Source organism: Xyrauchen texanus, chromosome 24, assembly GCF_025860055.1.
Source record: "Xyrauchen texanus isolate HMW12.3.18 chromosome 24, RBS_HiC_50CHRs, whole genome shotgun sequence".
NCBI lineage: Eukaryota > Metazoa > Chordata > Actinopteri > Cypriniformes > Catostomidae > Xyrauchen > Xyrauchen texanus.
This window is the reverse complement of record NC_068299.1, coordinates 33,818,411-33,832,486: the sequence shown is the minus strand read 5'-3', so window position 1 is coordinate 33,832,486 and position 14,076 is coordinate 33,818,411. Positions and strand designations below refer to the sequence as shown.

Sequence of the window (14,076 nt, the reverse complement as noted above, 5' to 3'; positions counted from 1 at the left end):
ATAAAATAATACAAAAACACGTTCACCTCGAACCATGATTTATATTTCAGTGATTATTATCATCATTATAATTATATTATTTTTACATTTATAATTGTTTTTATGTCTTAAGTCATTTTCCTCTTGTATGTTTAGACGGACTCTTACCTGACTGGAAAGGTGGTTACTAATATATATATATATATATATATATATATATATATATATATATATATATATATATATAAAATCGCTAAAGCAAGAATATTCACCGATCCCTTAGCCCGGGGGTTGCCGATGTAATTGGATATTACCCCTCACATTTTTGTAAATATTTGATTATATCTTTTCATGTTACAACACTGAAGAAATTACACTTTGCTACAATGTAAATTAGTGAGTGTACAGCTTGTATAACAGTGTAAATTTGCTCTCCCCTCAAAATAACTCATCACACAGCCATTAATGTCTAAACCGCTGGCAACAAAAGTGAAATTGGGCCCAATTAGCCATTTTCCCTCCCTGGTGTCATGTGACTCGTTAGTGTTACAAGGTCTCAGGTGTGTTAAATTTGGTGTCATCGCTCTCACACTCCCTCAAACTGGTCACTGGAAGTTCAACATGGCACCTCAATGCAAAGAACTCTCCTGAGGATCTGAAAAAAAGAATTGTTGCTATACATAAAGATGGCCTAGGCTATAAGAAGATTGCCAAGACCCTGACACTGAGCTGCAGCACGGTGGCCAAGACCATACAGCGGTTTAACAGGACAGGTTCCACTCCAGAACAGGCCTCGCCATGGTCGACCAAAGAAGTTGAGTGCACGTGCTCAGCTTCATATCCAGAGGTTGTCTTTGGGAAATAGTTGAATGAGTGCTGCCAGCATTGCTGCAGAGGTTGAAGGGGTGGGGGGTCAGCCTGTCAGTGCTCAGACCATACGCCGCACACTGCATCAAATTGGTCTGCATGGCTGTCGTCCCAGAAGGAAGCCTCTTTTAAAGATGATGCACAAGAAAGCCTGAAAACAGTTTGCTGACGACAAGCAGACTAAGGACATGGATTACTGGAACCATCTCCTGTGGTCTGATGAGACCAAGATAAACTTATTTGGTTCAGATGGTGTCAAGCGTGTGTGGCGGCAACCAGCTGAGGGTACAAAGACAAGTGTGTCTTGCCTACAGTCAAGCATGGTGGTGGGAGTGTCATGGTCTGGGGCTGCATGAGTGCTGCCGGCACTGGGGAGCTACAGTTCATTGAGGGAACCATGAATGCCAACATGTACTGTGACATACTGAAGCAGAGCATGATCCCCTCCCTTCGGAGACTGGGCCGCAGGGCAGTATTCCAGCATGATAACGACCCCAAACACACCTCCAAGACAACCACTGCCTTGCTAAAGAAGCTGAGGGTGAAGGTGATGGACTATAGACCTCAGAGACAGGATTGTATTGAGGCACAGATCTGATGAAGGGTACAGAAACATTTCTGCAGCATTGAAGGTCCCAATAAGCACAGTAGTCTCCATCATCCTTAAATGGAAGAAGTTTGGAACCACCAGGATTCTTCCTATAGCTGGCCGCCAAGCCAAACTGAGTGATCTGGGGAGAAGGGCCTTAGTCAGGGAGGTGACCAAGAACCCGATGGTCACACTGACAGAGCTCCAGCATATCTCTGTGGAGAGAGGAGAAACTTCCAGAAGAACAACCATCTCTGCAGCACTACACCAATCAGGCCTGTATGGTAGAGTGGCCAGACAGAAGCCACTACTCAATAAAAGACACATGACAGCCCGCCTGAGTTTGCCAAAAGGCACCTGAAGGACTCTCAGACCATGAGAAACAAAATTCTCTGGTCTGATGAAACAAAGATTGAACTCTTTGGTCTGAATGACAAGCGTCATGTCTGGAGGAACCAGGCACCGCTCATCACCTGGCCAATACAGTGAAGCATGATGGTGGCAGCATCATGCTGTGGGTGTGTTTTTAGCAGGAGGAACTGGGAGACGTCAGGATCGAGGGAAAGATGAATGCAGCAATGTACAGAGACATCCTTGATGAAAACCTTCTCCAGAGCGCTCTGGACCTCAGTCTGGGGCGAAGGTTCATCTTCCAACAGGAGAACGACCCTAAGCACACAGCCAAGATAACAAAGGAGTGGCTGCAGGACAACTCTGTGAATGTTCTTGAGTGGCCCAGCCAGAGCCCAGACTTGAACCCGATTGAACATCTCTGTAGAGATCTGAAAATGGCTGTGCACCGACCCTCCCATCCAACCTGATGGAGCTTGAGAGGTCCTGCAATGAAGAATGGGAGAAACTGCCCAAAAATAGGTGTGCCAAGTTGTAGCATCCTACTCAAAAAGACTTGAGGCTGTAATTGGTGCCAAAGGTGCTTCAACAAAGTATTGAGCAAAGGCTGTGAATCCTTATGTACATGTGATTTTTGTTTTTGTTTTTTATTTGTAATAAATTTGCAAAGATTTCAAACAAACTTCTTTCACGTTGTCTTTATGGGGTGATTTTTGTAGAATTTTGAGGAAAATAATGAATTTAATCCATTTTGGAATAAGGCTGTAACATAACAAAATGTGGAAAAAGTGAAGCGCTGTGAATACTTTCCGGATGCACTGTATGTATGATATGTTATCTGTCAATCCCACATTCCTGAGGGCTTCCCCTCCAGTACTCAGCTCTGCTCTCCATCTGCAGGACTCAGGAAAAGTAAGGCTCATTAAGCAAGATTCCCTGAAGAATAAATTGCAAGCCAGAACTGTGTTCTGTGCCATTACTGTGCATGTACGAGAGACTGCTAGAGATAAATGGTTCCTAGATCCAGGCCTGCCGTCACATACCAGTTTGATTTGCTGGGGTTGTGACAACTTTGAGATTGATTTGAGATTAGGCCCTCGGTGAGACATTTAACTGTGTGCTGCTTCATTTTCTGCTTAGTGTGAGGCAGTGCTCTGTTACAGTTCTTTTTACACACTAACGTTTCACTTTTTTTCCTGCAACAAATGACTTGATGTTGGAGCCATCAATTCATCATATTATTGGGGATGCAACAATCGATTGGCCAAAAATTGTTATTAAATGATGTTCATCTTGAAGCTGAAGTGTCATTTTTAATGTTAAAATAATTCCTCTCATCCAGCCTAATGTGCATAACTATAACTATAAGCCATTTTTATATTAAAGGGAAATTCTCCAATTCCCCAAAAATGAAAATTCTCATCATTTACACACCTTTTGTTTTCCCAGGTGTATATTTGAATAAAAACAGCAAAATATCTTGGCTCAGTAGGTATTTAAAATGCAAATGGATGGTGATCCAACATCCGACAGTCAGTATAAACATCATCGTCACATTAATTTAACTGCTAAAGTCATATGGATGATGTTTATGCTGACTGACTGTGATTTTTGGAACTTCAAAAGTCAGATCACCATTCACTTGCATTTTAAGGACCTACTATTTTTCTATTTTCCCTTCAAATGTGTTCTGCTGAAGAAAGGAATTTATACACACCTGGGATCTCATGAGGGTGAGTAAATGATGAGAGAATGTTTGTTTTTGGGTGAAGTATCCTTTTTATTTTCCCTAAAAAGTGAAACCTTTAGTGCTATCTAGGAATGTCAAAAGTATTTAAGTACCAAGTCCACACTAAAAGAAAAATAGCATTCGAATCAATATTAGGCAGTATTTATGAAGGCTCAAGGGTAGCCTATCACATATAAAATGCAATACAAATTTCAATCACTTGAGTGCTTGAGCTTATGTTGGAGATGCAGAACACTAGTTACCAGTTTTGCAAAGTTATATGTGAAATACTTATGTAAAGGTGAGGTAGAAAGGTCTCTTTGAAAAATACTGGTTATCAATACCAGCCTCAGATTTCCTGAACAGTCAACAATGTCTTCTGACTCACATTTTTAGGTGTGTATACTAGTGCATATTTGATATTGGATCGATATGCACTCCTGCACATAATCATTAGAAAAGCTGCTGGCAGCAGGCTGTCCTCCTCCTCCAGTACTGTCCTTCTCCACTCACCACTCTCACTGCTTATCTTGTGGTGTTGCATAATATCTCTCAGAATCATTTCCACACCCCTTCAGACTGCAGGCCTGGTACAGGATGCTGAGGTTCATGGCCTGCAGATAGTCTGAAGATCCTGCTATCCTCCGCCAGCTTTTACAGCATGACTTAAAGCATTGTGGATAAAAATACACTTGTGTCAGCAGGGTTAAACATATTACTTATTTTCAAGGCTTATACCTTGAGAGTATTTCACTCTCACAGAATCGAAAATGCACTTTTTTTTTTAGAGAAATATATGTATGGAACCATTTCTTCAGAATTCTGTAAGACTTAAACTGTGGTGCAGGACACACTGCTTGGCAAGTTAACAGAATCATCTCTCAAATAGTTTAATAACGAAAACATTTTACAAGTGGATTGTTGAGGTCGCTGCTGTCTGTAGAATTGAGTCTTGTGCCATTCTGTTTGACTACATGTGAAACAGGAAGTTATAATGTTCAGATAGAGTTGGTGCAGTGCAGCTCTCTGCAAATCATGTTTATTATAGATTCACTGAAGCTGTCGTTTGTGCCCCAGATTTTAGAATTTTTTTCTTCCGTTTCCAGCGCTGTTCAAAAGTGGATCAATCCCCCTCCCTGGACAATGTCTCTAACCAAAACAACATCAGATGTAATATACTTGTTTGTGATTTTATGGTGAAATATCTCAAATCGTTAACAGATATAAATATGATCTTTTGTAGGAGTTTATGCAACTAAAATGAATGAGTTGGCCTAATGTGCGAGTTACATAATGACAATTGTTTTGACTGCATGTTTTGTTTTTGTAGTTGTTGTCAATAATGAACATACTAGTTGCACAAATAAATGTTGTGACGTTGCATAAGGTTGTCGAAACAAACAATGCCACGACAAATCCGTGACATAGTTATAGGCGGCCCAACAAAATATAGAGTATGCAATTTGTATTTAATTTTTTGCCAGGCAATGTATTTACTTCACCTTCACCTGGAGCTTTTATTTTGATTCTGAAAGTGCAGTGTGTAGTTTACAATGCTCCCCATCTGGTGAAATGCTGTCATCCCCTCCTTTTCTCTTATACTGTGCCAAATTTGTAGATTTTTATAATAACTTGTAGTGGTTACTAATGTTGGGAATTGCACAAATGTTGAACCTGCATTACTTTTCTTTCACAATGCATGTGAGCTGCTGTAAAATCACTATGAACATGAGCCCATGAGCCCTGTGCATGCACCGAACACTGCATCACTGGTTTATTCTGAAGCGCACACAAACCATGTTTATCCGTCTTTAATTACAAACGTATGCAGTCTAATAATAACATATGAACATATTGCCATTTTGATGTTATTTTGATTAATTTTGCAGCCCTGAAGGATCATTAAATAACTCTTTATGAAACTTAATGTATACACAATATTGCTTAATTTTAAATCATCACAAAATCAACTCTATTATATCGTGTTCCTTATACAGTGTCACTCTAAATGAACACAAGAAAAAATATATACAAATTTTCATTTATATGTAACAATACATTGTAATAAGCAACAATGTTGTAAAAATGTTGGCATTTTGCACTTTTTATTAGATAGATTAACCGTTTGAACTTACCAACTTTAGTTTTAGATTTTTTTTTTTTTTTTTGTGTTGTGACATTATTGACATGTCAATATATGACATTTTAGCATATTGTACCCCCAAATTCTCATTACCGTAACACATCTGGATGTTTTTACGTAACTTTTTTTTTTTTTTTTTACAATTAGTTTTTAAATTAATATCTGTAAAAAAATTAAAGGCAGTACCAAGGGATTACTGCATTTATGTAATGAGAATTTATTTCTTATTAGTTTATTTGATTTTTGTGGACATTTTATTGACCGGTTTTGTGAAAATCACCCTAATGGCCAAATAAAAAGTGCTTTATTGGTGCTCAATTATTATACTTTTTTCTATAAATATCTCATTGCACATCCAGCAAAAATGAAATGTATCATAAACTATATCAAAAACAATACAGTAAGAAAGGAAAAAGACCCAACAATAAAGTACATAAAAAATGCTATATTTTTTTATGTTGTCTTGGACGTAAATTGACACAAAGGGCATATATACAGCCACATTCAAAAACAGTAGTTTGCAGTTACGATGCATTGTAGAAATGTATTATTCATTAGTAGTCATGATTTATTTTAAAGTGTCCAATAACAAGGCGGTTACTGAGATTAAAAAAGTTGTATTCCACTTGCCATTAGGGCTGTGCCAATAATCTCAAATATCGATATTTTGTGATACTTTGCCTCACAATATTGTGTCGATACATTAGATCCCTGTATCAATATTTTTATTCTACTGTTTGTGAATTCATATAAAGTCCAACCGTTCAATAAAGACAAACAGGTAATCTAAATAAGTGCAAACTCAGCAGCGTTTCTCAGTGCAGACAGAGCTCGGTGAGGCACAAGAGAGACTGAAACTGAGTCCATTTCTCCACTGGTCCTCTCTCATAGATATAACAATAGAGTCGGGCGCAAATATTGATTTTCACACCAACCGCAATCATTATTTGGTTATACTGATTCTTAAAATTCCAAAATTGATATTTTACTCTATGCACAGCACTTTAAAATGAGAGTATATCACTCACATATGCAACTTAAATGTCTGTAAGTAGCCACTGCCTGATGATATTTCAGATGTCACTCACCAGTTCAGCAGCGAGTTCAGCATCCTTTCATGGCTTTGTTTTCATCCTTTCAAAGTTTGGTTTACCTTTAATGTGTTTCCAAAGATGAGATCCACACAATCCATTTGTTATTGATAATGCAGTGTTTCCCCTATATGCATTCAGGAGTGGCACTACGCAACTACTGACTTATGAGCGCAGCTATTATCTATTGACATTTAACATGGTTCATTAATATCCATGATGCAACATAACACTTGCCAACACCCATCAGTTATGCTCTTATACTACGTGCATTTAAATGGAACACCTGTATGAAGCAAAAGGAACCCCACCAGATACATGCATGTATTCGCAGTTATGTCATCATATAGCAGCCCTTTAAAGGCTGTTCACGAGTACATACACATAAACAACAGAGGAGCAGGAGATCTGACATGATCAATTATCAGCCAGCTCAATGAACACCGCAGCACCAACACAGAGTTGTCTCACTCACGCGGCGCAAATCATTACAAACAACGCTGTGAGAAGCATGGCACGAAACTCATTTGAATTTGGCTGTGGAAAAACCATATGAAAACCTTTAGTGTCTCTTGCGTTGGGGATTTAACAAGTTTAAACCATGTTTAAAGACACACCATTATAAACAACTCAAACCAGAACATAAATTGTAAGGCTGTACAAACCACACATTACCACCTTAACAAAATTGTACCTTTTGATTTACTATAGTAACACTTACAGTGTTAACATCGGTATGTTGGCAGATGCGCAATGTTGTATTCATATTAAATATGTGTATACTATTTATGTAGTCCTATTAAATAATTAATTTCTGTTAAATTTGTCAGTTTCTAAATGTATAGATTCTGTCATTTTATTACAAAAGTGCCATAGATTGTTTTGTTGAAGTTACTTACTTTTGTAGTAAGGAGCCATGCTTGGTTTTACCAATGACTACCTGTGATCTAGTTACAGATATAACTTAAAACTATGGACACTTATGGAGGAACTATGGCAACTTTTCATAATTATTATGGACCAATCAATCAGTTTTCTTTGGTGTAAATCTGTTGTAGAAGCTGTTCTTTGATTATAGGAAAAAGTAACTGGCTTTGTTTGCCTTAAGAAATTCAAAGAGATTACTGTACTTAATCAGTAGGATCGCATGCAGAATGTTTTAATTTAGTCCTAAATAAATTAGGTAGGCATATATATACAGTGCATCCGGAAAGTATTCACACAGTTAACAGTGCATGTCAGAGCACAAACCAAGCCATGAAGTCCAATGAATTGTGTGTAGACCTCCGAGACAGGATTGTATCGAGGCACAGATCTGGGGAAGGGTACAGAAACATTTCTGCAGCATTGAAGGTCCCAATGAGCACAGTGGCCCCCATCATCTGTGGAGGAAGAAGTTTGAATGCACCAAGACTCTTCCTAGAGCTGGCCGCCTGGCCAAACTGAGCGTTCGGGGGAGAAGGGCCTTAGTCAGGGAGGTGACCAAGAGCTCCAGCGTTTCTCTGTGGAGAGAGGAGAAACTTCCAGAAAACAACCGTCTCTGCAGCACTCCACCAATCAGGCCTGTATGGTCGAGTGGCCAGACGGAAGCCACTACTCAGTAAAAGACACATGACAGCCCTCCTGGAGTTTGCCACCTGAAGGACTCTCAGACCATGAGAAACAAAATTCTCTGGTCTGATGAAACAAAGATTGAGCTCTTTAGCCTGAATGACAAGCGTCAAATCTGGAGGAAACCAGGCACCGCTCATCACCTGGCCAATACCATCCCTACAGTGAAGCATGGTGGTGGCAGCATCATGCTGTGGGGATGTTTTTCAGCGGCAGGAACTGGGAGACGTCAGGATCGAGGGAAAGATGAATGCAGCAATGTACAGAGACATCCTTGATGAAAACCTTCTCCAGAGCGCTCTGGACCTCAGTCTGGGGCGAAGGTTCATCTTCCAACAGGACAACAGGAAGTTGTCTCTCCCCCTTTTAAAAATTGAAGAGCATATATACTTATATGAGCCCATTATTATTCGGTTTGTTAAATAATATTACATATTTATACACATACTACACAGGAAAGGCTCCTCATTACCATGGTTAGGTCAGTGTGCTAGTCTTAAATAATAGTAATAATAATAATTATAAAGTAAAATAAATACTAGCTGAAACACATCTTGAAACTTTAACTACAACTGCTACTGTTGATATAAAATGAGGTCTAATAGATTCTACCTTTTAGATTCTTTAATATGAAACTATAACATTTTGTCAAAATATAACAATTACTTTTACTCATGTAAAATCCTGAAACAAATTTGTAAAGGTGATGTGTGTAATTATTAATATTTTTAACTATTTTAGTAAAGGGGCCACATCAGGCTTTAAGTAGTGCATAGGGGGCCACATTGTATTGCTTTTGAGATACAATGTTCTGCATTGATTTGGTTTTTGTAATTTTTATGCCCAGATATAGTTGTGTACTCTGTGACTAATGGTACTATTCTGCAATTGCCTAAAATATTGTATTGCTCTACAAAGATAGATACTTTTCTATCAGGCATTACAAAATGGAATAAAGGCTGAGCTTATACATTTATTTTACCATCTCTACTTCCCTGTTAATTTATTATTCAATTTAACAATCTCTACATCAGAGATCTGTTATAATAAAAAAAAAATATTTTTTCTATGCAAAAAGGGTGATGATGCGGGTCTTCTCGATGGTTTGACTTTCAGCACACATCTGAATAACACCGGCTGCATGACTATGATAAATGATTACTGCAAAAGTTAATTAACATGCAGGTGCGAAGGGACTTCAACATTTCTAAATTGCACAAATAAAAAATACATATACATATTCGTCTCTGGCTTGCTTTTGCTTGCATGTCAATGATGCCAAGATCTACTTTTATATTAAATTTTATCACTGAGAAGGTTTACCTTCAAAGTAGCACCAAACATTACAAGCAGCCTCAAGAATGGACACGGAGTAGCCATATAACATTTTTCCTTGAGCAGAATATTGCACTACAGATCGCTAAATTTGTTCAAAGGGCAAAGCGAGAGACAGAAAATGTGCACTCGCGTGCATGGTTGCCAGATTGCACAAAATAAGTCTAACATTAGGCGGAATATTTCCAATTTGCGCATGTATAAATCTCCAACTGGGGGTGTTGCGTCTCTTATCTGGCAACCGTGAGCATGTTAAATGCTTGTGGAGACGTGTTACGTCCCAATGCAAGTTAACTGAAATATCCAATGAAAAAAAAAATGCTTTTACGATAAATGGGCCACACCAAACCATGTGGAGGGCCTGATCCAGCCCACGGGCCATAAATTGCCCATGACTGCTTTAGCTGTTTGCAAGATTATCATTAAATCTACCTCGGCAGTCCTAAATAGTTTATCACTTGGGCGGCCGCCGAAATATCTTCAATGGGAGAACCATGACATTGTTCTTTCCCTGCTGTCCGCGACCCAGTCCGAATAGACCAGTTGAGAAACACTGCTTTAACTCTCTCTCTCTCTCTCACACACACACACACACACACACACACACACACACACACAACAACACACTCATGTCAGACCCCCTCGCCTCACTTCTCTCTGACATTTTGTCCGCTGCGCGCACGCGTGTGTGTGTGTTGTAAGTTGACGAGTCTAACAGGTAGACAAGGAGGAAAGAAGATGCGCATGTGAGATTCTCCGTCTGGTTGCATTTTTTTCTCAATACCGTTGATAAGCAAATGTACATGGTATGATAACCGTCAATTTTCAAAGTCCTTACCAGTCTTCAATCACCTGTGCACCACATGAGAAGAATTTATAGCGCTGATTCATCTTGCTTTCTACGCTTTACATCATAAAATTTGCTGTGGCCCAAAATTTAGCTTTGGTGGCCGCAAAGAATTTAAATACAGGAAAACCCTGTATACACACACACACATGCAGTTTTTTGATATCATGTTTATTGATGGAATAAATAATTTTTTTATATTTTTAAAAGCTAAAATGTGACCAAAGTGATGAAAAACTACTCATAAAATAAACATTAACTGAAAGAGAATTTCTTTCATTTGAAAGCAAAAATTTAAAACTGAAATATACCAGTATGAATTGGAATGAAATTGAGAGCATGTGAATCATTAGGAAATCGAACAATGATATTGTAATGTATCGCAAGATATACATTGTGACATGTATCATGATACGTTTCATACTTGTTACTTTTTTATTTTATATGTATTCCTTTAGGAGTAAACCTTTTTTATTGAAAAATTTTAATCATTACGGTTTTCACATTGTTGCCTAATTATAATTGCAGCACTCTTGTCAAAGCAGTACCATTTTCCATTTACCATTTTTGTGCCCATGCAGAGCACACAGTTCACAATGCAAAGGGAGACATGAAGTGCATGGTCAAGGTGAGAGAAAGGTGTAAATGAGAATCTGTTGGTCCAGAGAGCCTGTTAAATATTAACTCTGTTTAAACAGTGCTTTGGTGTGAAAAGCACAGTAAGAGAGGCTCTTAGAAAGCTTCATTGGTAGGTTTGCCGGTTGTTTTGATTACTTTTCCTGCTGCCATCTCTTGCCTGAGAGCTGTCACTCATGCTGTTTTGTGTGTTGTTTGTGTCTCCCATTCCAGATGCCCCACCCATTGACCGGGAAGAGTTGTTTGTGCAGAAGCTGCGGCAGTGCTGCGTGCTGTTCGACTTTGTGACTGATCCCCTAAGTGATCTCAAATACAAAGAGGTGAAGCGAGCTGGTCTTAACGAAATGGTGGAGTACATCACACACAACCGCGACGTGGTCATGGAGTCCATCTACCCTGAAGCTGTCATCATGGTGAGAGAGCACAAACTCTCTTAAAGGTGCACTCAGTAATTTTGTTAATGTCGTCTTGGACTTACACTGACACTGACACCTAGGGGCATAGATGCGATATCATTCAAAAACAATAGTTGTCATTTACAGATGTCTTTGTAGAATTATGCTATTCACTGTCAGCCATCATTAATTTAATCCATGAGTGGAAGTGTCCAACAAGAGGGCAGTTAATGAGATAGCGAGAATATTCACCCTCATGCCGCTCCAAACCTGTATGACTTTCTTCCGTGGAACAAAAAAAGATGTTAAGTCAGTTCATATTGTCAGTGACTCACAGCTACAAAGCAACAGAAGACCATTAATTTTCAATGAGAGCTGGTGACTTCCGTTGATATAAGCGACAACAACCTTTTGTAACCGGATGTGGACATTTCAAGAGATGCGATCAAATTAAGAAAAGTTTATCTTTATGCAAATGCAGAGCAACATTGCGCAGAGACATCCAATAGGAGTGAATATGTTAAAGCTCACATCATCTGTCCCCTGAGAGTCGAGTGCAGGAAATACAGAAAAGTTGTTGTCATTGATTTAACTGTTTTATATCATTAGTCCGTAACCACATGGATAAATGCAGTACTGTGCGAAAGTTTTTTTTCAGTTTACTGGACTTTGTAAGATGTCAATTGGTAAATGAAAACTAATTATATCATTATTTTTGAAGACATCCTTACTAGGCAACAATTTTCAAACTTTTGCACAGTACTGTATATACTGGATAGAATATTAATAAATAATGCGTGGTAAACTGTGTCAGAAATTGTTGCCATTCTGAGTGAGTTTGATTCATACATGGAAAGACAGTTCACCATGTGAATGATATGATGCATTGAGCACTGCTGCAATTTATATAAATACACTTTTCCTTACAAAATGCTCATTTTACAGTAAGTAAACAGATTTTTTTTTATCAAATTAGATGATGTACCAGAAATTGTTTCCATTTTGAGTGAGTTTAATTCGCTACGTTAATAGATTGTTGTTCTTGTTCATGATATGATTCATTGAGAAACGCTTCAGTTTCTATAAAACGCACTCCCCTGCAGAATGTTCATTTTTAGAGGCAAAACAAATGATTCCTTGTCAAATAAAAGTAATATTTTAGTTTTACAAGCAATCAGCATCTAAGAACAGATTTTCTAAAGCTATGGCCAGTTGTGCAGATGACCAATAATGTTAGAGCAACAGCAGTTTGAACACCTACTAGCGACATTGAGCAACAAAGCCACTGTCAATAGATGTGTCCCGAAATATGCATGATACACCATGCACTAACAATATACTCTATGCACTCAGCCATGCAGTATATGAATTTAAAAAATGAAGTATCATCCCAAATGGAACACGTACATTTGTTTTTTTTACTACACTAAAGCATTCACTGTTTTACAGCTGATGGAAGTGACGTTTCAAACTAGAGGTCGACAGATAGTGGATTTTGCCAATACTGATAACTAAGGTGGTAGAAAAGGCTGATAAATGATTAAATGCCAAAGGTTTTTCAAATTGATTTATAGAATGTAAAGTCCTTACTATGACAGGCACAGAGAAAGAGGCTACAAGATTACAGAATGAATATAATCTCAGATGCAGTTTATTGTTCAAACAAAATGCCTATAATCTCCAGAAAGAAATGCTGATTTGGATCATAACACGTGTCTATTAACAAATCTATATATATATATATATATACACACAAACACACACACAGGGTTTTTCCTGGGTCAAAAATGGTCTTCGGTGGTGGCTGACGTACACAGTCATCACATATGTGATGCAGTGTTTTATTTATTTGTATTTAATTGCAATGAATATTTAAGATATATACTTGCATTTCATGTTTCTAATGAATATTAGTTTTTTTTTTAATGAGTTTTTGTACTTCAAGGTACTGTGGGAAATCAAACTTAACACCTTATGAATATTAGCTCTATAGATATTAGTAAGCCACTTTATTGATTTGGGACTGTGCTTCTTGTGAAAATGTTTTTCTCATAACAGACCTTGTTTTCACATATTCAGAATCTTAATGACTTGGGAATCAATTTAATTCTAGAAATATCTGAAGCCAAACCAGACCAGTTTGTTTCCCAGTCTCAAACATCATCAAAATAGGACATTTATTAAAATATTACATGTTCATAATTTATAAAGGTCTAGACTTTTATTCCACATTGTACTTGCCCTTGTGTTTACCATAGTTCTTTCATTGTTTAACAGTTGCATTTGTAATACCATAATCAAAGGAAAAACACTGGATAGGTCATTACAGTGGTTAGTTAGGTAGTTAGTGTTTCTAAAAAATTAAACCGTTTGTTATGAAAAATTAATAGCCTAAACGTGACTTTTTAAATACAACTGCCAGAATTGCAATGAAAAATTCTGTTACATGTTTACTGTGATAGATGTTAGTAAGGGTGTTGATGTGTAGATGTCTTATAATTGA

The 14,076-nt window shown here is 37.8% G+C and overlaps 1 protein-coding gene across 1 annotated transcript in view; it reads left to right on the top strand.

Annotated features, from left to right (window-relative positions):
• Positions 1-14,076, top strand: part of LOC127618210 (serine/threonine-protein phosphatase 2A 56 kDa regulatory subunit delta isoform) — a 53,933-nt gene that overhangs the window by 17,384 nt on the left and 22,473 nt on the right. The window contains exon 4 of the mRNA XM_052090536.1: positions 11,392-11,591. Within this exon, the coding sequence (XP_051946496.1) occupies positions 11,392-11,591 (200 nt within the window). The remainder of the gene's footprint in view (positions 1-11,391; positions 11,592-14,076) is intronic.